The sequence below is a fragment of the Mobula birostris genome, chromosome 17, assembly GCF_030028105.1.
Source record: "Mobula birostris isolate sMobBir1 chromosome 17, sMobBir1.hap1, whole genome shotgun sequence".
NCBI lineage: Eukaryota > Metazoa > Chordata > Chondrichthyes > Myliobatiformes > Myliobatidae > Mobula > Mobula birostris.
Window position 1 is genome coordinate 6,673,348 of NC_092386.1, and position 24,148 is coordinate 6,697,495.

At 42.2% G+C, this 24,148-nt stretch overlaps 1 protein-coding gene across 2 annotated transcripts; it reads left to right on the forward strand.

Moving 5' to 3' along the window:
• The first annotated feature begins 213 nt into the window (after nt 1-213).
• cetn3 (centrin 3) lies at nt 214-22,930 on the forward strand. 2 transcript variants are annotated; one of them, XM_072281240.1, is made up of 5 exons: nt 214-275; nt 5,495-5,630; nt 11,173-11,287; nt 20,736-20,927; nt 22,415-22,929. In XM_072281240.1, the coding sequence occupies exons 1-5, from the start codon at nt 259-261 to the stop codon at nt 22,456-22,458; spliced, it is 504 nt and encodes a 167-aa protein (XP_072137341.1). In that variant the 5' UTR covers nt 214-258; the 3' UTR covers nt 22,459-22,929. The 2 variants fall into 2 exon arrangements, with proteins under 2 accessions (XP_072137341.1, XP_072137342.1); XM_072281241.1 differs by having other exon boundaries at nt 254-306; nt 22,415-22,930.
• The last annotated feature ends 1,218 nt before the right edge of the window (nt 22,931-24,148 follow it).

Genomic DNA, 24,148 nt, shown 5'->3' on the forward strand with positions numbered 1-24,148 from the left:
CAGAGTCGTTGCCGCAGGTTGGGGGTGTTGCCCTGGGAGACAGACACATCCGGCTTCTCGCCCGCCGTGGCTGCTGGGTAATAACAGTCTCTCCTCGCGCCTCTGCCGATGATGGCGTCGAGCGTGGAGTCCTCTAATTGACAGTCCAGCAAGCCAATAAACAAACGCCGTTCCTTTCCGCCTCTCAGCGACGAACGGCATATCGACCAATGGGAGTTGAGGAAGGTCGTGCCGCCGCAGAGGGAAGCTGTCGGCGCGATGAGTGTTGCCCTGAGGTGAGCTTTGAGATTACACTTAGCGTAGTTAGTAAGTATGGTCATCATTGAAATTCGTGTACTTGACACACTTGATATGGGTCTTGTAAGGCATTTGCATGACTGGTAGTTTGTTCCAGAAAGGAACATCTCATGGGATGGGAGATGGGGGGAGCGTCAAATTCGAATGCTGCATTCAGAAATTGGGCCATACTTAGTTACTGGAATAAGAAATTGCTGAAAACGGATCAGGTAGCATCAGTTGGTTTTAAACTGCGGTGAGTACGGAGGAGTGCCTGGATTCTTCAAAGGGAATATCTACAAGGGTGAAGCCTGGTTATCATCGGGATAAACTGTTGGAGACGTTGTCAAGGAGAAAACAAAATCCATTGATTAATTGTTTATTCTGTCCTGGAAGGACAGATCTCTTGTGAGAAATACAGCAACTAGATTAGTGAACCCCCTCTTGTTTGGCCTGGTATGAGTTTTTTTTTGAGAGGGGGCCTACAAGATTGAAGGATGTCAGATGTTTGCCAGGAGGTATTGGTGGGTGGCTTTCATGAGCATCTGCAGCTTTGTATAATGCCGCCTGTGTCAGGAGTCTAGGATTTTTGATCAGCAAAGGAATAACATTGAAAACCCTTGACAGCAATATGCAGCAAAGGCATGGATGCCAGAAGTTCATCTTGGGCAGCTTTAATTGCTCCATAGATACCTGTACCAAATTTACTTTTACAGGGAGATGCTTGCCGTGAAGCTGAGTCCTCATCCCCCACACCTTTTATTGAGCCTAAAAGCTATTATTTTATATTAGGAATAACTCTTTGAGTGATTCCTTGAGGTTGTTATAGCTGGGGATGATAGCTTCCACTATATATTAAATGTGTCCAATGGCGTGTCTCAAATAGCCTCTGACAACCAAGTCCAGCTCATGTCATGGGGCGTTGATGTATTTAAATACAATCCTGACCTTGTGAAAAACGTAAATATATTACTTAGTTTGCTTCATTTTAATGTTTTAATTTATTCATAAGTGCTTTAATGTATTTTAATTGTATTTACTCATTTAATCTTTTAATAATTGGTTCCTTAAGGTTGTCATAGCCAGGGATGATAGTGTGCATAATCTCCCACTACCTATTAGATGCTCCCAATAGTGTGTGTCTCAAATAGCCTGTGACAACCAAGTCCAGCTCCTGGACTTCATGTGTGGTTTAGCTGTTAAGCCCAGTGGATCCATTTCTACTGACAGGAGAAGGGACAAAGGCAAGTTACTGGCACTTTAAAACCAGTCACTTCAGATAGATGGGGCTCATAAGCCGTGGTTGGCAGCTCATCTAGGAGAGGGAAAACTCTGACTTCCAACTTCTGCTACTTTGCAGCTATACCTCAGATTGGAGGGTTGTGACTAGTGGTGTCCCACAGGATCGGTTCTAGGACCTCTACTTTTCGTGATTTTTATTAACGACCTGGATGTGGGGGTAGAAGGGTGGGTTGGCAAGTTTGCAGACGACACAAAGGTTGGTGGTGTTGTAGATAGTGTAGAAGATTGTCAAAGATTGCAGAGGGACATTGATAGGATGCAAGAGTGGGCTGAGAAGTGGCAGATGGAGTTCAACCCGGAGAAGTGTGAGGTGGTACACTTTGGAAGGACAAACTCCAAGGTTGAGTACAAAGTAAATGGCAGGATACTTGGTAGTGTGGAGAAGCAGAGGGATCTGGGGGTACATGTCCACAGATCCCTGAAAGTTGCCTCAGAGGTAGATAAGGTAGTTAAGAAAGCTTATGGGGTGTTAGATTTCATAAGTCGAGGGATAGAGTTTAAGAGTCGCGATGTAATGATACAGCTCTATAAAACTCTGGTGAGGCCACACTTGGAGTACTGTGTCCAGTTCTGGTCGCCTCACTGTAGTAAAGATGTGGAAGCATTGGAAAGGGTACAGAGGAGATTTACCAGGATGCTGTCTGGTTTAGAGAGTATGCATTATCATCAGAGATTAAGGGAGTTAGGGCTTTACTCTTTGGAGAGAAGGAGGATGAGAGGAGACATGATAGAGGTATACAAGATAATAAGAGGAATAGATAGAGTGGATAGCCAGCGCCTCTTCCCCAGGGCACCACTGCTGAATACAAGAGGACATGGCTTTAAGGTAAGGGGTGGGAAGTTCAAAGGGGATATTAGAGGAGAGTTTTTTACTCAGAGAGTGGTTGGAGCGTGGAATGCACTGCCTGAGTCAGTGGTAGAGGCAGATACACTAGTGAAGTTTAAGAGACTACTAGACAGGTATATGGAGGAATTTAAGGTGGGGCTTTATATGGGAGGCAGGGTTTAAGGGTTGGCACATTGTGGGCCGAAGGGCCTGTACTGTGCTGTACTATTCTATGTTCTTTGTACCCACTCAAGGGCAAGACTTCACGAGTAATCATTGAGGGAAAAATCCGGAACTGGAGTCCCTAAGGCCAGGGGTCCCCAACCTTTTTTGACTGCACACCAGTTTAATATTGACAATATTCTTATGGACCGGCTGACCGGGGGGGTGGGGGGGGTATATAACAACCGGAATATAGGTGGTAAGTCAACTATGTCACTTATAAGTGGCTAATACACTCAATTTTGTTTCTAAAAGGGTTTATCTAACGAATTTAATATTAAACACACCGCGCATATTTTCCTGGCATGAATATAGTGATAAGTCAATTACAAGTCACTTATAAGTCAATAGCATCATATCATTTTAAGTAATGTTTGGATATTAAACACACAGCGCATATTTTCCTCGTATGAACATATAAAATCATTGCAACACACCAATATCGCTGAATCAGTGGGAGCCCTGAGCTTGTTTCCCCTGCAACAAGGTGTGATGGGAGACAGCTATACTCGAAGGGGGTTCCTTATGTCCAGTCTATTCCGCAATTTAGTTTCCGTTGCATTCATTGCAGAAAACCCTGCTTCGCAGAGATATGATGTTGGAAATGGAAGCAACGTTTTCAGTGCTTTTGTGGCTATCTCAGGATATTCAGCCTTGACTTTGATCCAGAATGCCGGCAGAGATGTTATGTCAAACATACTTTTCAGCCCGCCGTCATTTGCAAGCTTCAGGAGTTGATCTTCTTCCAACGCTGACATGGATGATTCACCGGGGACATTCACAAATGGGTCACGGACCTATTCCTTTACACGTCTTGGGTCATTTGCGATTGGGAAGTATAGGCTGATTTATACTTGTGTGTCAAATGTACGCCATAGGTACTGCGTACCCTATGCCGTAGGGTGACGTGCACCTCCCCAAAAATGTAACTCACGCGTTGCAGTGACGCAGACCGCACCAACTGTGATTGGTCCACTTGGTAGCATCGCATTTCCTCATACGCATTTCCGGTTGCTTTTCTCCGCCATGTTTGTACACTGATGCGAAATAAATGGTTGGAGACAATGAACCAAATCGTCAAATCTACCTGCCGACATCCGAAAATATTTGAAATGCATTTCCTCGTCCGTGTCTCTCACGAAGAAACTCAACAAAGCAGCATAGAAACCCCACCGCCAACTAGCGTTTTGGTGGTGAATTGCAGAGCGACGCAGACACAACTACGCATGCTCGCTACGGCGTAGGGGTACGCAAAAGTATAAATCAGACCTACGGCGTAGCCCTTATGCATAACGCTCGGATTCTGTCAACAGCAAAGATATGTGATCGCGCATATCGTGTCTACGTGCTGTCCTCACAGTTCCAGTTTGGCTTTGAAAGCAGAAAGTTTATCTGCCAACTTGAAGACAGTTGTCATTCTCCCCTGAAGTGACAAATTGAGTTCATTGAGCAGGTTGAAGATGTCACACAGATAAGCGAGTTTTGCTATTCACTCCTCGTCACTGAAGTGCGCTGCCAGTAGTGACTCTTTTCCTGAAAGAAATCTCTATAGCAGCTCTCTTAACTCAAAAACCCTGGCCAGGGCTCTCCCCCTTGATAGCTACCTGACTTCAGTGTGTAAGAGAAGGCGTTTGTGCTCTGCATCCATTTCCTCGCAAAGCTGCTCAGATAGATGTTTCTTAGCCTTAGGAATATGGCTAGCCACTAAGTATGACGCTCTCAGAGCAGCAGCATTTGTGGAGGTGGTGGCTCTCAGCACTTGCTTCTGTCCCGCTTGCTCAAGTTTTTTCCACTCAAAAGACTCAATGGGTTTGTCTTTTAAGTGCAGGGTGCTTGGACTCAAGGTGCCGAATCAGTTTTGAGGGCTTCATTGCCTCATTAGACAGCTTGTCTCCAGATATTACACACAGGGGCTTGGAGCGTGCGAGTCACCAGTCACATTAAAGCCATATTTTATGCATGACTCGTCGTATTTTCTGTTGAAGGAAGCTTTCTTTTTTTTTGCAGTCTCGGCCTCAACTGTCTCTGCATTATCATCATTGTTAGGCCTTTTTTGTCCCCTACCACTTCTTCCAAAGAAACTCTCAAGTGACTTTTGTTTTTTACTCATCATATTATACCGCTAAATCATATTGTATCCTCGCGGCCCGGTAGCACATGCTTTGTGGCCCTGTGGTTGGGAACCACTGCCCAAGGCAGTCCTACATTGACTTCAATGCTGACTGGCTACTCCTGCGATGCCATTGGTGTTAAACTGTAGCGGTCTCTGCCACTCCTTATCTTTTATCAATTGAATGAAGGGGGAACCTGCTGCATGGGCAACAGCTTGCTCTCCATATCGTACTGCCCTGGCTTGTGTAACACATAGACAGCCGGGACACAACATCCACGATCAACCCCGACCAATAGCGGGCTCAACTCTTTGGGTTATAGCATTGTAAATAACTGAAGAGTTAGCCATTTGCACAGATTGAACTTTTAGATTTTGAATGTACCTGGGAGCTCTGGATTATATAGAGAAATCTAGCAAAGCATTAGCTAAAATATTAGTTTACTTTAATTTTGTAAATGAATTTACCTCTCTTACTCAGCATCATCCAAAAAGAAATGATTCAAACTAATGTGCCACCCATCAAATTTCTGCAATTATTAATCGAAATGAATGTAGAAGATCCTGGGATTATTCCACCAACTATACTTTTAAGATAATTTAATCATTCTGCATTAATTAAATCCACCTCCACAACTATATGGTCACATAAATAGAAAATGTTACTTATGCTGAAGATCAAGTGGCATCTGGGGGGAAGAGAGAATTTAGTAGGGAACCTCTCATAGCAATATGTAATCTGTGATTAACTGTTTCAGAACGGAGCTTAACATGGATAAGTCAAAAAGGAAAAAGCGGCGAGAACTGACGGAAGAGCAGAAACAGGAAGTTAAGGAGGCATTTGACTTATTTGATACGGATAAGGATAAAGCAATAGATTATCATGAATTGAAGGTGCATTTTCTTATTTAATTCCATCGTCATTGCTATATAAAGTAATGTTGTTTATTAACTTCTTTTGCTTTTATCTATGGCAGTAATCGCAAACTGATTGACAATTGTGTTGTCTGCTGGTACACATGGACAGAGGAGAAAACAAAAGTGCTGAAAATCCGAACTAAGAAATCTGAAATACTTAGACTGGACAGAATATGTAGAATAACAGAACAAAAAAAGGCATTATCTCTTAACAAATTAACTTTTTACATCAGCACAAGATTTGTATTTGTTCAGAAGATATTCAAATAAACCAAACATGGGAAAGGATGAAAAAACAAAAGGGTGGTCTGCAGAAGGAAAAAACTATATTATGAAAGAGTTGTACAAAGGGAGTTGGTAAGTGAAGAAACATGAAGTGTACAGGCGTATTGTAATCCTTTGTAGACTTAGGAGGTATCATGACATAACTAGCATTTATTGCCAAGTCCTAGTTGTGGAGAGAGTTTTACTTGTTTTTTTAGCGCTGGAAATAGTTACATTTGGACACGTCTCGTTAGCGTGGTAGCAGGATGGCCGCATTGTTTATTCCAGGGACCAGCTGATTGCGCTCATGCCGGCTGGTTTAGCGAACAGAGCAGTGGACATCCCGGCTGAAATCTGGAGGAAAACACACAGAGGATGCAGAGGGGGATCAAAAAGGCGAGGGAAGAGGACCGCGTCGAGACAACAGAGGCTTATGGAGAAGAGAAGTTATAAGCCATGTCTCCCCTCTGTTATCATGGGAAATGTGAGATTGCTGGGGAATAAAATGGGCAAACTGATGGAGCTTGTCAGGAGTCAGAGAACATTTCGGGCAGCAGTCTCATGTGTTTTACGGAAACGTAGCTGCACGAGGACATATCCGATCAAAGCGTTTCCATAGAGGGCTTCCAGACCGTTCGAGCTGACCGGAATTGCACTGAGAGCGGTAAGTGTAAAGGAGGGGGGGGCTTGCGGTTCTGGTAAACAACAGATGGTGCAATCCTGGGCATATTAAGATCAAGGAACGTGTTTGTAGCCCAGATATTGAACTTTTTGCTGTTGGACTCGGCCATATTATTTGCCAAGGGAAATCTCGCATGCAATTGTGGTTGTTGTGTACATCCCTCCCTCTGCCAACCCAACGTCGACGTGTAACATCATTTACACCGTCATAGCCAGATTACAAACCCAGCACCCGAGTGCCCTCATTACCATCTCGGGTGACTTCAACCATGTTAACATGGCTAGAACACTGCCCAACTTCACGCAGTATGTGAGCTGTACAACCAGAGGGGAGAGGACTCTGGATTTGATGTACACTAACGTTAAGGATGCATACAACTCCTCTCCTCTCCCCCCACTGGGAAGGTCAGATCACAACCTGGTGCATCTAAAACCCTGCTACGTGCCTCTGGTGAAGAGTAAACCTGCAATCTTGAGGACACTGAGAAAATGGTCGGAGGAGGCTTATGAGGTGCTCCAGGGTTGTTTTGAGGTGACAGACTGGCAGGCAGTCTGTGAGCCACATGGAGAGGATATTGATGGGTTCACAGAGTGCATCACTGATTACATCAACTTCTGTGTGGACTGCAACGTTCCGACAAGAACTGTCCTTTGTTATTCAAATAACAAGCCATGGGTAACAAAGGACTTTAAGGGCATCCTGAACGCTAAAAAAAGAGGGCATTTAGAGATGGAAATAGGGAGGAGCTGAGGGCAATACAGAGGGACCTGAAAGCCAGGATCAGGGAGGCTAAAGACAGGTACAGGAGGAAGCTTGAGTGGAAACTCCAGCAGAACAACATGAGAGAGGTCTGAAGGGATCCGAGGACCATCACTGGGTTCCGGCAAACTAGCAACAGAGGAGCTGAAGGCAGTGTGGACAGGGCCAATGAACTTAACCTGTTCTTTAACAGATTTGACATTGTGGCCCCTGCCCATCCCTCACATGAGCCATCTGTTGTCGGCCCCCAACCAACACATATTCCACTCTCCCCTCCTACCCCTCCTCACAGTCCCCCACCCTGCTCTCATGACTATACCCCTTCCCCACACGAAACCACCACGGTGGGCTTCACAGCTGAACAGGTGAGAAGACAGCTGAAACGTCTCAACCCAGCAAGGCTGCAGGACCGGATGGTGTCAGTACCAGTGTGCTCAAAGCCTGTGCCCCTCAGCTATGTGGAGTACTTCGCCATGTATTCAACCTGAGCCTGAGGCTCCGGGGGGTTCCTGTACTGTGGAAGACGTCCTGCCTCGTCCCTGTGCCAAAGACGCTGCACCCCTGCGGCCTCAATGACTACAGACTGGTGGCATTGACCTCCTACATCATGAAGACCCTGGAGAGACTTGTTCTGGAGCTGCTTCGGCCTATGGTCAGGCCACACTTAGATCCCCTCCAGTTCGCCTACCAGCCCCGACTAGGAGTTGAGGATGCCATTGTCTACCTGCTGAACCGTGTCTACGCCCACCTGAACCAGCCAGCGAGCACTGTGAGGGTCATGTTTTTTGACTTCTCCAGTGCGTTCAACACCATCCGCCCTGCTCTGCTGGGGGAGAAGCTGACAGCGATGCAGGTGGATGCTTCCCTGGTGTCATGGATTCTTGATTACCTGACTGGCAGACCACAGTATGTGTGCTTGCAACACTGTGTGTCTGACAGAGTGATCAGCAGCACTGGGGCTCCACACGGGACTGCCTTGTCTGTTCACCATTTACACCTCGGACTTCAACTACTGCACAGAGTCTTGTCATCTTCAGAAGTTTTCTGATGACTCTGCCATAGTTGGATGCATCAGCGAGGGAGATGAAGTTGAGTACAGGGCTACGGTAGGATACTTTGTCACATGGTGTGAGCAGAATTATCTGCAGCTTAATGTGAAAAAGGCTAAGGAGCTGGTGGTAGACCTGAGGAGAGCTGAGGCACCGGTGACCCCTGTTTCCATCCAGGGGGTCAGTGTGGACATGGTGGAGGATTACAAATACCTGGAGATACGAATTGACAATAAACTGGACTGGTCAAAGAACACTGAGGCTGTCTACAAGAAGGGTCAGAGCCGCCTCTATTTCCTGAGGAGACTGAGGTCCTTTAACATCTGCCAGACGATGATGAGGATGTTCTACGAGTCTGTGGTGGCCAGTGCTATCATGTTTGCTGTTGTGTGCTGGAGCAGCAGATACCAACAGAATCAACAAACTCATCCGTAAGGCCAGTGATGTTGTGGGGATGGAACTGGACTCTCTCACGGTGGTGTCTGAAAAGAGGATGCTGTCCAAATTGCATGCCATCTTGGACATTGTCTCCCATCCACTACATAATGTACTGGGTGGGCACAGGAATACATTCAGCTAGAGGCTCATTCCACCGAGATGCAACACAGAGCGTCATAGGAAGTCATTCCTGCCTGTGGCTATCAAACTTTACAACTCCTCCCTTGGAGGGTCAGATACCCTGAGCCAATGGACTGGTCCTGGACTTATTTCCTGGCATAATTTACATATTACTATTTAACTATTTATGGTTTTATTACTATTTATTATTTATGGTGCAACTGTACCAAAAACCAATTTCCCCCAGGATCAATAAAGTATGACTACTATGACTATGTTTTTAAACTGCTGCAGTCCAAGTGGTGACGGTCCCTGCACAGTTGAGTACAAAGTTCTGTTTTTATCCCTGCAAGGAAGAAGAAAAATGTACATCTAAAATGTGTATCAGAATAGGGTTTATTATCACTATCTTACTGACGTGAAATTTGTTTTGCACCGGCAAAGACATAAAATTACTATAAATTACATAATAAATAGTGCAAAAAAGTATATGAGATGGTGGTGTTCCTCTGTGCATTTTGCACATGATAATGAATGGAAATTGGGCATGTGACATGCTATAAAAGACTTGTCTAGTTTCTGCTGTTCATGGTTCCAAATCCTATGTTGGCTTCATACTTAACAAAATGACATGAGTAAGTTTGAGGAAAGCTTGACATATTTGAGAACTGAACATGAAAGGATTGTTATCACTGATTTGCATCCTTGTAATAGAATTGAAAGCACTTTGCTTTCCCTCTATTTTGGAAATAAGATTATTCTTGATCTTTTGTGTTAAGTGCTGTAGAGCAAATACATGTTTTGCACCTGACCTATCTTCTGAAGGTAGAATTTGTTCCTGGGTGTTGGATACTGGTTTTTAACTCCAAGGTTCTTTTACAAACGTAGAGGACAGGAACAGGCATAACACGTTTCATGATCATTTCATTAAGAGTTGATAGACCAAAGAGAACATGAACAGAACAGTGATGGGGGGGGTGGGTTACTACTTAAAAAAGAGAGTATCTAAAGATGGCATGTGGCATTATACAGCTACTTTTATGTCCAAAGGTAAGAAAATTCCATATATAACAATTAGAAATTACTTATTCAACATTACAGTAAAAATTAACTAATGAGAAAATGTTCATTCACTTAATGAAAGGACGAGGAAGCTTTCAGAATTATACTTTGTACAACCACTAAAGGCATATTAAACTTATGCATATAAAGGCATAACATTTATGCATATATACAAATAAATTATGTATATAATTGTTAAACTGCATAGAAAGTAACAATTAAAATTAAACAGTCAGATCCAACGCAGGGTTCCTACTTCAGTTGCTGCAGATTGTCTTGGATCCCTTGCTTTGTGTGACAGCTTCATCAGCCCAAGATGGAATATGTCTTGTGTCAGTTTAATTTTGTTCTGTAATGATACCACAGATTTGAATTGGTTAAGACCTCTTTAATTAATTAATGGAGGTACAGCGCAGAATAGGCACTCCTGGCCCTTTGAACTGCACTGTCCAGTAACCCCCAATTTAACCCTAGCCGAATCACAGGACAATTTACACTGACCAATTAACCTACTAACTGGTGTGTCTCTGGACTGTGGGAGGAAACCAAAGCACCCGGAGAATACTCATACATTCCGTGGGGTGGACGTACAGACAGCTTATGGATGAATTGAACTCTCAACTCCAGTGCCTGAGCTGTAATGGTGTTGCGCTAACTGCTGCACTACTATGGACAGTGTTTGGAAGACTTTTGTCTATCAATTTTCAGTACAGTAGAACTCAATTAGGTCATTATAATTTTAATTGTGCCATCTCACCACAGCCAGCTGCTTCATTCTCTTTCATGTTTTTTACTGATTACGTGGGTATGCTGTGCTCTCTGATGTGGCAAATCACTCACTGCTGGCATTTTTACTTTATGCACTGGTCTCTTATTTATTATTTTATTGCAAGCTCATAGCAATAAACTTCCCACTTGAAGAGCTGGTTCCATTAAGTGCTTGGCAAAATGTGTGGGAATATTGCTTTTTAACTGAATGCTCTTGTAATCCATAGCAAGCTGTACTCTGAGATGAGATCATTCATCATGCTTGTTTTAATGATGGAGAAAAATTAAAATGAATGTCAGAAATCCAGTGCTTCATTTTAGAGTTGTAGTATTGTGATATTGGATGGCTTGTGAATTTTTTTGATTGCGTTGTTAGGTTGCAATGAGAGCTCTGGGATTTGATGTAAAGAAAGCAGATGTCTTGAAGATTCTCAAAGATTATGATCGGCATAGCACTGGCAAAATTTCTTTCGAGGACTTCAGTGAAGTTGGTAATTCCTTTCATTCTCTATACACAGACATGTTTTTAATTTGTAGAGTTCCCATTTCGGCATTAGGAGAATGTGTTTTTCCCTGACTATGAAATCCAATTTGGATCTTTTTGTATTGCATTGAATTTGAAGCACAGAAGAATACCATTTGGCTGTCCTGGTCCATTCTGTTGTTTATGCTTCATACAAACTCCATTCACTGTCTTAGTCTGATACTTCCACAATACTTACCCACACTTATTAATATTAACCTGGCTTCCCCTCCATGGGATATGTATTGACATTGGGAATCACTACTGGTTAAACTTCAAGATTTAAGTTCTGTGCCTGGAAGTTGGGCCCATTTGTGCCTTTTTCGTATTGAAGTATCTGCACATTTCCTGTTGAAGTACTGTTCTTTGGGATGTTTGACCAGACATTTTCCGCCAAGATTTTCCCTAATGCAGATTTTGTTCTGACAACTTTTAAATGTAATATCATTTTGCAGCTTGTGATTTAGCAACAAAAATATAATCAAAAAGCTGTAGCTTCGTAACTTTTTATAAGCATTTTATTGCAAGACGCTAAGATTTTGGGTGTGTTAGAGTGAGCATCATTTTGTAACTACAGTTTCTGGATTCCTTGATCTATGGACTTTATGGTGATCTTTAGGATTGGGGACCACTCAAGGGCATGAGACTTGATCAAATCCTGTGTGCAAACTTTGATCTTAACTACCAGAGACTTTCCACTTAATGTCCGTTGAATTCAGTTTTCAGAGCGCCTTGATGCCACACAGTCAAGTATTGTGTTGATGTCGAGGTGGCAGCTCTCACTTCATCTCTGGTGTTAAAATCCAGTCAAGAGTTAAATATGATTTCTCTTTGGTCCATTTCCTCTTTGGGATGAGATTTGTAAAATACAACCAAAGGTTTTTTTTTTAAACAGTTTGTAGATAGTTCTACAAGGGAGGTACTGTTCTTTACCTCATCTTTGGGAATGAGGTCAGGTAAGTGAAAAGTGCCTATGGAGGAATCCTTAGGAATCAGTAACCATAGTTTGGTAAGTCTCAAGGAAATCATGGAAAAAGAGAATGTTGGAAAATAAGGAAAGGAGGATTTCAGTTGTGTGAAGATCTGGCAAAAGTAGATTGTTCCTCCCTTGCAATGTCTGATAAGCAGGAGGCGTCTAAGCAAGGGCTCGAATGTTATGTTGTAGCTGTATGTAACTTTGGTTAAGTTACAGTTAGATTATGGTGTACAGTACTAGTCACCACACCTCAGAAAAGATGTGATAGTGTTAGAGAGAGTCCAAAGGAGATTCACCAGTATGTTTTCTGGAGTCGATGATGTTAATTGCAGGGAGAGATGGGATACGTGGAGTTTGTTCTTGCTGTAGTATAGGAGGTTGAGGATGAACTTCAATTTGTACAGGATGGAGGTGCATAGATAGGGTAGATGGTTGGTCTTTTTTCCCAGAGTGAGTGAGCCTAGAGAGCAGAGGTTTAAAGTGAAAGGGGAGAGCAAGTTGTTCTACACTAGGTAGTTGCTATCTGGAGAGAGCTTCCAGAAGGAAAGTTAGAGATAGATACAAGTATGATGCTCAAAGACATGTGGACTGAAGGGCCTGATTTGTGCATTACAGCTCATTAACCAAGTAGAAATGGAGACTGATCACAGCTCCTCAGCAAATGAGCTGTTTGTGCTTGTATGCAGCAAGAACCTACACAGTATTCATGCATAGGCTGATAAATGACCATAAGACATAGAAAACGGAATTAGGCTATTCAGCCCATCGAGTCTGCTCAGCCATTCCATCATGGCTGATTCTGGATTCCATTCAACCCCATTCACCTGCCTTCCTGCCATATCCTTTGATGCCCTGACCAATCAGGAAACGATCAACTTCTGCCTTAAATATACCCACGGACCTGGCCTCCATCACAGTTTGTGGCAGAACATTCCCCAGAATCAATACTCTCTGGCTAAAAAAGAATTCCTCCTTACCTCTGTTCTAGAAGGTCACCTCTCAATTTTGAGGCTGTGCCCTCTAGTTCTGGATACCCCCACCATAGGAAACATTCTTTCTACATCCACCCTCCCTTTCAACATTCAGTAGGTTTCAACAAGATCCCCCAGAATTTTTCTAAATTGCAGTGAGTATAGGCCCAAAGCTGCCAAATGTTCCTCATATTTTAACCCCTTCATTCCCAAAATTGTCCTCGTGAAACTCCTCTAGACTTTCTCCAATGACAACACATCTTTTAGGTTTTCTATGTTTCTATCCTTTCTGAGATATGGGGCCCAAAACTGTTGACGATACTCCAAAGTGTGACCTGACTAGTGTCTTATAAAGCCTCCGCATTATCTCCTTGCTTTTATATTCTACTCCCCTTGAAATAAATGCCAACATTGCATTTGCTTTCTTTACCACGTTAACAGTACGATTGAAAATGGCAGGTGACCATTCCCACAAGAGAGTCTAGCCATGTATCCTTCACTTACAGTGGCATTAACGTCAACATCCTGGAGAAGCAATGGAACAGAACCCCAAATAGATCAGACACAGACACCATGGCTTTAAGAGCAGGCCAGAGGCAGGTCATACATTCAGTGACCTGAAACTCCCTAGAGCTCTATGCAAGTCAGGAATATGATGCACCCCTAATACCTATGACCTCTACCATCATGAGTTCTGCACTATTGCCCAGTGGAACTACACTTACAGAGTCTCTGGGAAAAATATTGTTAATCCTTCATTGTCACTGGATCCTGGAACTATATGGTGACGTATACTTTGATGGTAAATTTACATCATGCCAAAGGAATATCTTTACAAAAAAGTATAATGGTTGAAAGTGTTTCAAGACCTTCTCAAGAACAAAAACCTAAGTGAATCAGTGAAACATAAAGGGAGGTAGACTATAAAATTATCTTGAAAGCACAAATACTTCAATTATCCATCTTGGTTTTGTGACTCTGTGGTATTAGCTCAAAAAAACCAAGTTGCTCATTTTAGCATGCTTGGAGAATCCTATTTCAAGGTACTGATTCGTAATGAAATGTTATTTCATCCTTCCTCCCCTCCTTCAGAGATGAAGGTTATGTAGTGATCTCTAAACTGGACTCGATGATACTGAATGTTGATCATGATTAAAAATAGAATGTGGTGCAGCTGTGCTGTACAGCATTGTGAACTTGCATTTGCCAAGGGCTTTAATGACGTGGGGTGGAGAGAAGCCAGGACACTTTAATTTCACCTAAATCAAAATTTTAAATAGAAAGAAGAGTCTTGATATGGGATTTCCAGATCTGATCCCTGGCTAGTTCAGCTGAGTTTCTAGTTAATGAAAAATCGCAGGATGTTGGTGTTGGAGAAAAATAGTGATGCCATTAAATATCAATGTCCATCAGCCCAAACCTTGATGTTATTTTTGGTCTTTGCACACACAAGCATGGTGTGTTTCATTTGTTGAAAAGATGTGAAAAGACTTGAATGTTGTAGAGTGAACATTCCCATTTCACAGGGAAAAAAGGGTTGAGAGGGATAATAAATTGGCCATGATGGAATAGTGGAGCAGGCTCTACAGACTGACTGGCTTACTTCTGCTCCTATATCTTATGATCTGAATTTCTGGAAGGAAGGTTATTGATGAAGCAAAGGCCTGCAGCTGAGTGGTCTTAGTGACACCCATAGTGATGTCAGTGAGCAGTATGGACAAGGGAAGCACAGGAGCGCCTACAGGACTGCTTAGAATCGGTGGATTCTACTGTATTCAGGGATTCATCTTTAAACCTGGATGAGTATGCTACTGTTGTTACCAACTTCATTAAATCCTATGTGGGTGAGACTTACTGTACATTTCCAAACCAGAAACCGTGGATGAACCAGGAGGTACGTCATCTGCTCAAGTCTGGCAACCCAGGCCTGTACCAGTAAACCAGATATGATTTGCGGAGACACGAGGAAACCTGCAGATGCCAGTTCTGACAAAGGGTCTCGGCCCAAAACGTGGACTGTACCTTTCCCTATAGATGCTGCCTGGCCTGCTGCGTCCACCAGCATTTTTTGTGTGTGTTGCTATGATTTGCAGAGGGCTATTTCAAGGGCAAAGAGACAATTTCGAATGAGGTTGGAGGTGACATCGGATGCACCGTAACTCTGGCAGGATCTGTAAGACATTATTTCCTACAAAGCGAAACCCAATAGCATGAATAGCAGTGATGCTTCACTACCAGATGAACTCAATGCCTTCTATGCACGCTTTGGAAGGGATGTGAAGATCCCTGCTGCACCTGATGACACTGTGATCTCCGTCTCAGAGGCCGATGTTAGGCTGCCTTTAAAGAAAGTGAACCCTCGCAAGGCGGAAGGCCCCGATGGAGTACCTGGTAAGGCTCTGAAACCCTGTGCGAATCAACTACTGGGAGTATTCAAGGACATTTTCAACCTCTTACTGCAATGGGTGGAAGTTCCCACTTGCTTCAGAAAGGCAACAATTATATCAACACCTAAGACGGGTGTCAAACTACCGACCCACAAAGGGGTCCAGTCTGGTCCGTGGGAATGATTTGGGGGAAAAAAAAGTATATTCACGACAATTTATTATGTATCTGTACGGCAGCCGCTCTCTGTCTCCCTCACCGCTCTCTCTCCCACTGCTGTCTGTGCCACCTGCTGCGCTGGCAGCTTGTGTGTACTTAGAAAACAATAGACGGCAGTTAACCACCCGCAGCGTATAAGCACCTACCACTCTGCACTGAAGACCATTAGGGCCCCACTTACATCGTCAGACACAGTATAAACACACAGAGTACTCAGGTAAGTAACACCTGTAGCAAAGCTGAGACTGTTTGCTGCTGTGGTTCAAAATGCTTTCCCAGAAAAGAAAAGTTGACATCGAAGGTCGGATAGTCAACGATAATTGGCAAGATAGTTATTTCTTCTGTGAGGTCAATGGCAAACCTGTGTGTCTGATATGCTCGCAACAAGTGGCTGTGGCAAAAGAATACCATGTCAAACGACACTGAGACGTCACATGGAGAAAAATATGACAAGTACGTAGGACGACTCAGTACGCAAAAGGTAAACGAGCTTGAAGCAGGTCTGAAAAAAGCAGCAATCAGTGTTCACCAGAAGTCGAGAGACTCATGATGGAGCTGTCAAAGCCAGCTATATTATTGCCAACAAAATAGCTGCTGCGTCGAAGCCATACTCAGAGGGAGAATTCATCAAAGCATGCAGGCTGACGGCGGCTGAGCTGGTGTGCCCTAAGAGACAGGCTTTTGGTAATATCAGCCTGTCAAGAAATACTGTGGCAGAGAGAATTGGGGACCTTGCAGGAGATTTGAACAGTCAACTAAAAGACAAAGTGAAGTCATTTATTGCCTTCTGTATTGTAATTGATGAGAGCAATGACGTGACTGATGTAGCTCAATGGGGAATATTTATTCGTGGTGTTGATGCATCTTTGACCGTCACCGAGGAGTTTGTGGAGATGGTGCCCATGACAAACACCACAACGGCGAAAGACGTTTTCTCCAGCCTTGTCGAGGCCTTAGACAGACTGGGGGTTGCCTGGAGTCACACTGTCAGCATGGCAACAGATGGCACACCATCCATGGTCAGAAAAAAGGCAGGTGTTGTTGTGAAACTCGGAGAGAAAGTTCAGACAGAGAATCCAGAGCAGGAATTCTGGAATTTTCATTGTATTATATACCAAGAGGCGTTATGTAGCAGAAGGCTGAAAATGGACAATGTCATGGATGTAGTAATCAAAACGGTTAATTTTATTAGAGCTAAGGGGCTCAACCATCAGCAACTTGACACTCTTTTGTCCGAAAGTAATATCGGACACGGCCTACCCTACCACACTGAAGTCCGCTGGTTGAGCAGAGGGGTTGTGCTCAAACGTTTTTTTCAATTACCTGCGGAAATTGGACTATTCATCAACGAGAAAGGGAAGCCAGTGGCAGAGCTGGATGTCCCAGACTGGCTTCATGATCTTGTATTTTTGGTGGGTATAACAGAGCACTTAAATGTGCTTAATGTTAACATGCAAGGCCGCAACAAACTTGTTACGGAATACTATGACAGCATTCATGCCTCTCAAATTAAATTAGACCTGTGGGAGATGCAACTGTCCCGGAGCAACCCAGCTCATTTCCCCTCTTTGCAGTCTGTGTGTGTCACTCCTGGGAATAACAACAACATGGACAGGTACAAGGACAAAATATCATGGCTGAAAAGTGAGTTTCAGGATCGTTTCCAAGTCTTCACTCAGCTCGAGAAGGAACTCTCACTATTTTGCTCGCCGTTTGCCGTCAACACAGCATCAGATGTGCTGGAGGAACTCCAAATGGAACTAATTGAAGTTCAGTGTAACTCGGCTTTGAAATATAAATTTGAGACTGTGGGTCTGGACTCATTCTATCTATATACTACTAAGACTCTCATGCTCTGTCTGTCTGTTTGTCACCTCCAATTAGTGCAAACGGTGCATTACAGCGACACTTTTTTTGGCTGAATTGAATTAAAATGCACTAACTTACAGAATGCAGGCAAAGTTCAGGGTTATATATTCGTATAAAATTGCTCATTTGCCAAAATAAACAGGCTCCCTTTTAACTCGAGACCGGATTGGCCATCATGGAAATTGGGTTGCGACAGCTCGATGCATGCGCACGGCCAGGTCTCAGCAGTGACACCTACCGGAGCAAAAGGGCAGGGCAGCACTATTTCGTGGGGTCACATTCTGCTAATCCCCACCATCAGCATGTGCAGGATTGGGACTGATCTAACTGCCACCCATCAGTAAGAGATAATTAAATCTTATTGTAATGACGTACTTCGAGACACCCATAAAACCCTTTGCTGCAGTCAAAAGACAGCGGTGACCATATCACGTCCATTTAGGAGAGTGCCAACCACATCATCAAGAATAATCAGTATCCTTTGGTGATACTGCTTCGTATCTTCTATCCAGCATTAGGGTAAAAAAAAAATTGGTCAGCCTAATTATGCCACGTGGAAAGGGAAGGGGGACATTATGGTCAAGAGATGATGCCAAACGTCATCGGGAAGTGGCAAGGAGAGCGAGAGAACAAGAATCGGATGAGGCCAGGGCTGCACGACTCCAGGATCAAAGAGTCAGGACAAAAAAAGATGAGAGAAGAAGAGACAGAGGAGGAGAGGCATGCATAGGAGAGGAGGAGAGATAGTAAGAGATTTGAAAGTAGGAGGGGGAGAGGGTGATCTGAAATGATAGGAGAAGACAGGAGGGGAGGGGTGGATCTAAGAGCTGGAAAGTTGATCAAATCTCTTACTATCTCTTCTTTCAGTTAGTCCTGACGAAGGGTCCCGGCCCAAAATGTCGGCTGTACCTCTTCCTATAGATGCTGCCTGGCCTGCTGCGTTCCACCAGCATTTTTTGTGTGTGTTGCTTGAATTTCCAGCATCTGCAGATTTCCTTCTGTCTGCCCTGATGTTGACAGGCTGGTTAAAGCCAAGAGATGTCAGGTGTCTGGAAACAGCAAGTGAAAAATGAGTGACACTGTTCGATGCACTGCGACATGTAAGCAAAATGCATTATGAAATATTGAGTGTCACAATATTGCGGTTCATTCATTTTCTGACTTCTATTATTGTAAATGTGATCACTTCAATAAAAATTAGAGGCTAACTGTGTTCATTGTCTGAGTTTGATTGCTGGTAGCAGGCTAATAAAAATTAGGTGCAGTTGTGTAGCCTACATTTACAATTTGTTTCGTTAAGTCGACATTTGTGGCTGTTAATGTTCGATTTCAAATGGATTATTAATGGAAAGTGTGTGGCTCCCAAAACAATCTCTCTCATCACTACTTTCTTGTAGCCTACAATTGTAAGTTAATACCAATCATAAAAATAATGCTTGCTAGGCAATCTACTTCATAAGAAACAAAATTCGTAAAGTGAAACACTTTGTAGTTATAGCAGAGACTGAGACACATGAGAGCAGGTTGAATAAATGAAGGCAACGAAAGCTGTGGGAGCACGCATACGTGCTCAACTGATCCGACCCGCATGAAGTCGCATTTTGCCCAATCTGGCCTGTGACCTAAAATGAGTTTGACACCCCTGGCCTAAGAAGAATAACATGGGCTGCCTTAATAACTATTGCCCGGTAGCACTCACATCGACAGTGATGAAATGCTTTTGAGAGGTTGGTCATGACTAGACTGAACTCCTGCCTCAACAAGGACCTGAACCCATTGCAATTTGCCTATTGCCACAGTAGGTCAACGGCAGACGCAATCTCAATGGCTCTCCACACGGCTTTAGACCAGCTGGACAACACAAACACCTATGTCAGGATGCTGTTCATTGACTGTAACTCAGCATTTAATACCATCATTCCCACATTCCTGATTGAGAAGTTGCAGAACTTGGGCCTCTGTACCTCCCTCTGCAATTGGATCCTCGACTTCCTAACTGGAAGACCACAATCTGTGCAGATTGGCGATAACATATCCTCCTCGCTGACGATCAACACTGGCGCACCTCATGGGTGTGTGCTTAGCCCACTGCTCTACTCTCTATATACACATGACTGTGTGGCTAGGCATAGCTCAAATAGCATCTATAAATTTGCTGACTATACAATCATCGTTGGTAGAATCTCAGGTGGTGACGACAGGGCGTACAGGAATGAGATATGCCAACTACTGGAGTGATGCTGCAGCAACAACCTGGTACTCAACATCAGTAAGATGAAAGAGCTGATTGTGGACTTCCGGAAGGGTAAGACGAAGGAACACATACCAATCCCAGAGAGATCAGAAATGGAGAGAGTGAGCAGTTTCAAGTTCCTGGGTGTCAAGATCTTTGAGGACCTAACCTGGTCCCAGCATATTGATGCAGCTACAGTATAAAGAAGGCAAGACAGCATGTATACTTCATTAGGAGTTTGAAGAGATTTGGCATGTCAACAAATACACTCAAAAACTTCTATAGCTGTAACGTGGAGAGCATTCTGACAGGCTGCATCACTGTCTGGTATGGAGGGGGCTACTGCACAGGACCAAAGGAAGCTGCAGAAGGTTGTAAATCTAGTCAGCTCCATCTTGGGCACTAGCCTACAAAGTACCCAGGACATCTTTAGGGAGCAGTGTCTCATAAAGGCAGCATCCATTATTATGGACCTCCAGCACCCAGGGCATGCCTTTTTCTCACTGTTACCATCAGGTAGGAGGTACAGAAGCCTGAAGGCACATACTCAGCTATTCAGCAACAGTTTTCCCCCTCTGCCATCTTCCATTTTCTTTTCTGTTTTAAATATACCAATCTGTGGGTTTTAGAACTAATAGTGATGTATATTTAAACCTAGCGAGTTCACAGCTGCAACTTCTAAAGCTAGTTTCTCCTCTAATTTGGAAACTGTATGAAAATTAGTTACATTTAATGTACGATATTCTGCTATTTTACTGGATAGTGACCGACTGGATTTTGGACAGAGATCCAAGAGAAGAAATGCTAAAAGCATTCAAACTGTTTGATGATGATGACTCTGGTAAAATTAATCTTCGTAACTTGCGCCGAGTTGCAAGAGAGCTTGGTGAAAATATGAGTGATGAAGAGCTACGTGCGATGATTGATGAGTTTGATAAAGATGGAGATGGAGAGAGTAAGTGAATTTTTAAGTCATTTTCAGTAATTTAAAATTGGCAATGAATAATGTCACCAACTGAGCAAAATGCTGTTAATCTTTTGTTCAATCTAATGTATTTTTCATAATACAAAACTTCTGTTGTTCTTTTAATTATTTACTGTATCTTAGAACATAAAAGTTTTTCTTGACTTTGAAGGACTGTGAAAGAAGACCTATTTAGTATGTTTGAGAATAATCAGATTCATTTTTGACCTATTTGGCACCTTCAAATAACGTTTTTGGTACTTGTTACTGGAATGGCACATTGGCACAGGTAGTAGAGTTGCTGCTGCACAGCTCCAGCAACTTGGGGTTTAGATGTGTGGATTTGTAGATTAATTGGCCACTGTAAATTGCCTCAAGTATGTAGATGAGTGGCAAATCTGAGAGAAGGAATTGAGCAGAATGTGGGGGAATAGATTACAGGGAACATTAGTGGAAGAATACAATTGCTGTTGGGTTGGCATGGACCTGATAAGACTGCAACAATCATTTCCTATGCTGTATGGAAATACTGTAGTCCTAAATCCTTTGTTATTGTACACTTTTACATTCTATATCTAGAATAGAGTAATTCTGTAAGAATAGGTGACACAAAATCTGCTGTAGTGTTTTGTATTCTTGAGTACCTTTACCTCTACTGTTTTCTGGAGCAGCTGAGCTGAGACTTAATTGTTTTTTTCTTTTAGCAAAGTAACCAAAATAACTTAGCAGTATTTCCTTGTTCCAATAGTCAGTTTCAAGTATTTTATCAAGCACTTCAGCAACCCATTACGATATTGGGAGGAGGACATTCTGAGAAAACATTTAAAGGATATGCAATAACTTTTGGCTATTGCCATATGGCAATATTAAATCCCTGAGGTTCCCTTTTGCATGTCAGATTGTCTAGTTACCTTTTTGCTTAGATATTTCCTTATCAGACCCTTATAAACTATTGTAAATGTCATTCAGATTTGTTTTTTAAAACGTGTTACAGATACTTCCAAATTTGTAATGTATATTGTCTTCGTAGTTGAACTATTAACTGATTTATAATTTGATTTTATTTTTCATTTTCTTGATGTTTGACACATTTTTTCTGATTCCAGAAAGAGCATGAATATTTCTTACAATCTAATGAGATAATGTACAGTATGTATAATGTGCAGAGTGTCTGTATCTTTGTCTCTAGTATAATATAAAATTTGAATGTTTTACACTAAAAAAATCTCTTATAGCAGGGTCATGACATTGAGAAATCTGTAGACTCTTTGTTAATCCATATAATACAAGATGATCACTGGCTCTGCATAGAAACTGAGCAGATGTGACATCAAGAAAATTCAAATGAAACCAACTAGACATCCCTGTTTATGCTTCTTCGTGTACTGACCTGGTGCCTGAAGTGAATCATGTTTAATTCCTTTCTAGTTTAAAAAAAACTTCTGTTGCAAAATTGTTCATAAATGTTTTTTTTTAAGTTAACCAGGAAGAATTCATTGCCATTATGACTGGAGACATCTAAGCCTTTTTATGGAAAAGCAAAGTGACTGCGGAATATTGAACAACTTCATGATATAACAGACTTTAGTTGCATAAGAAAGGGAAAAGAAAACATTCAATATCTTTGTATAAAGCCAAATACATTTGTATCGAACCTTGCTTTTGAGTGAAAGAATTCTAAATTGCTTTGTATATTTGTCCTGAGTTTGTATTTATAAACTATTTAGATTAAATAAAATTACTTTTGCCACTTATTGGTAATGGTAGAAACATGTTGCACTTGAGGCATTCCTATCAATATTTTGATATATTTTACTGTAAGTAGTCTTAATAAAAAAATTATAATTCCTGCACCAAAGTTTTTATTTATTTTCAAATTTTGAAGTTTAAATGTGAGGGGAGTTTAGAAAAATGGATCATTCTGTTGCGTGCCAAATATTGTCTGCCAAAACCTGTCTGGAAGTGAGGCAATGCTTTTAACTCTTACCAACTAATACTGAATCCATCAGTGAACTGATGTTGTTTTTATTAGAAGAGGAAAATTACCAAATTAGAAGATAGAAAAGATTAGTTTTATTTGTCACATGTACAATAAAACATGAAGTGAAATGTGTTGTTTGTGTTAAATCAAATCAGCGAGGATTATGCTGTAGACAGCCAGCAAGTATTGCCACACTTTTGACACGGACGTAGCATGCCTGTAACTTACTAACCTTAACCCGTATGTCTGAGGAATGCGGGAGGAAACCAGAGCATCCAGAGGAAACCCACATGATCACAGGAAGAACATAGAAACTCCTTACAGACAGTGACTGGAATTCAACCCAATCAGTGATAGCAGACGCTATAAAGCAGTTGTGCTAACCACTATACTACAGGGCCACACACTTAGTGCCCATGAGGAAATGAACTGAGACCACCCTACTTCATCTTTTAGGGTTAGTATTGATGTGCAGGGATATATAGCCAATCTTTTATTTGTCATAGAAGTGGGTTTGGATCTGGAAGAATGCAAGGCAGAAATAAAATGTTAAGAAGACATAGATATTAGGATGCCAAAGATATGCTTAATTCAAATGTTGTTATGCATATAAATAATATATATCTTAAGGAAAGTGGTATTACTGGAAAATTCAGGTTACTCATGACTTCCATGGAGTTACAAAAACTGCAGGTACTGTATACTTAAAAGATTTTGATGTTAGTAGTAAAGATGCCATTTAATGCTTAGCCCTTAATTGCCCTTGAAGGCAGGTTACTACCTTGAGCTACTACCTTGAGCCATTTATTTGACTTTTGACTGAATTATACAACTCACCCATTCATTTGCAGTTTCAGAGTATGTTAGTTTTTGGTTTCATTTCAAAGTGATAAAATTTGACTCTTACGGTGGGAAAAGCCCATTTGAACTTGAATTTTAACATAAGACAGTTTCATGTAGATTACATTCATTAATTTATAGATTTTTTGTGGAATTAGGCATAAAATTGACAAATGAATTCCAATATACATTTAGTGGCTACTTTATTAGTTACACCTATAACACCTCATTAATGCAGATGTCTAATCAGCCAATCGTGTGGCAGCAACTCAATGCATGAAAGCATGCAGACGTGGTCAAGAGGTTCAGTTGTTGAACTAAGTAAGGAAGAAATGTGATCTAACTTACTTTGAATGTGTGAATGATTGTTGGTGCCAGAGTATCTCAGAAA

What these genes read in the sequence shown, in the direction of transcription:
- cetn3 (XM_072281240.1), top strand. An exon ending in TAGATTATCATGAATTGAAG is followed by an intron (nt 5,631 to 11,172) that starts GTGCATTTTCTT and finishes TTGCGTTGTTAG; the next exon opens with GTTGCAATGAGAGCTCTGGG. An exon ending in TAAAGATGGAGATGGAGAGA is followed by an intron (nt 20,928 to 22,414) that starts GTAAGTGAATTT and finishes TTTTTTTTTAAG; the next exon opens with TTAACCAGGAAGAATTCATT.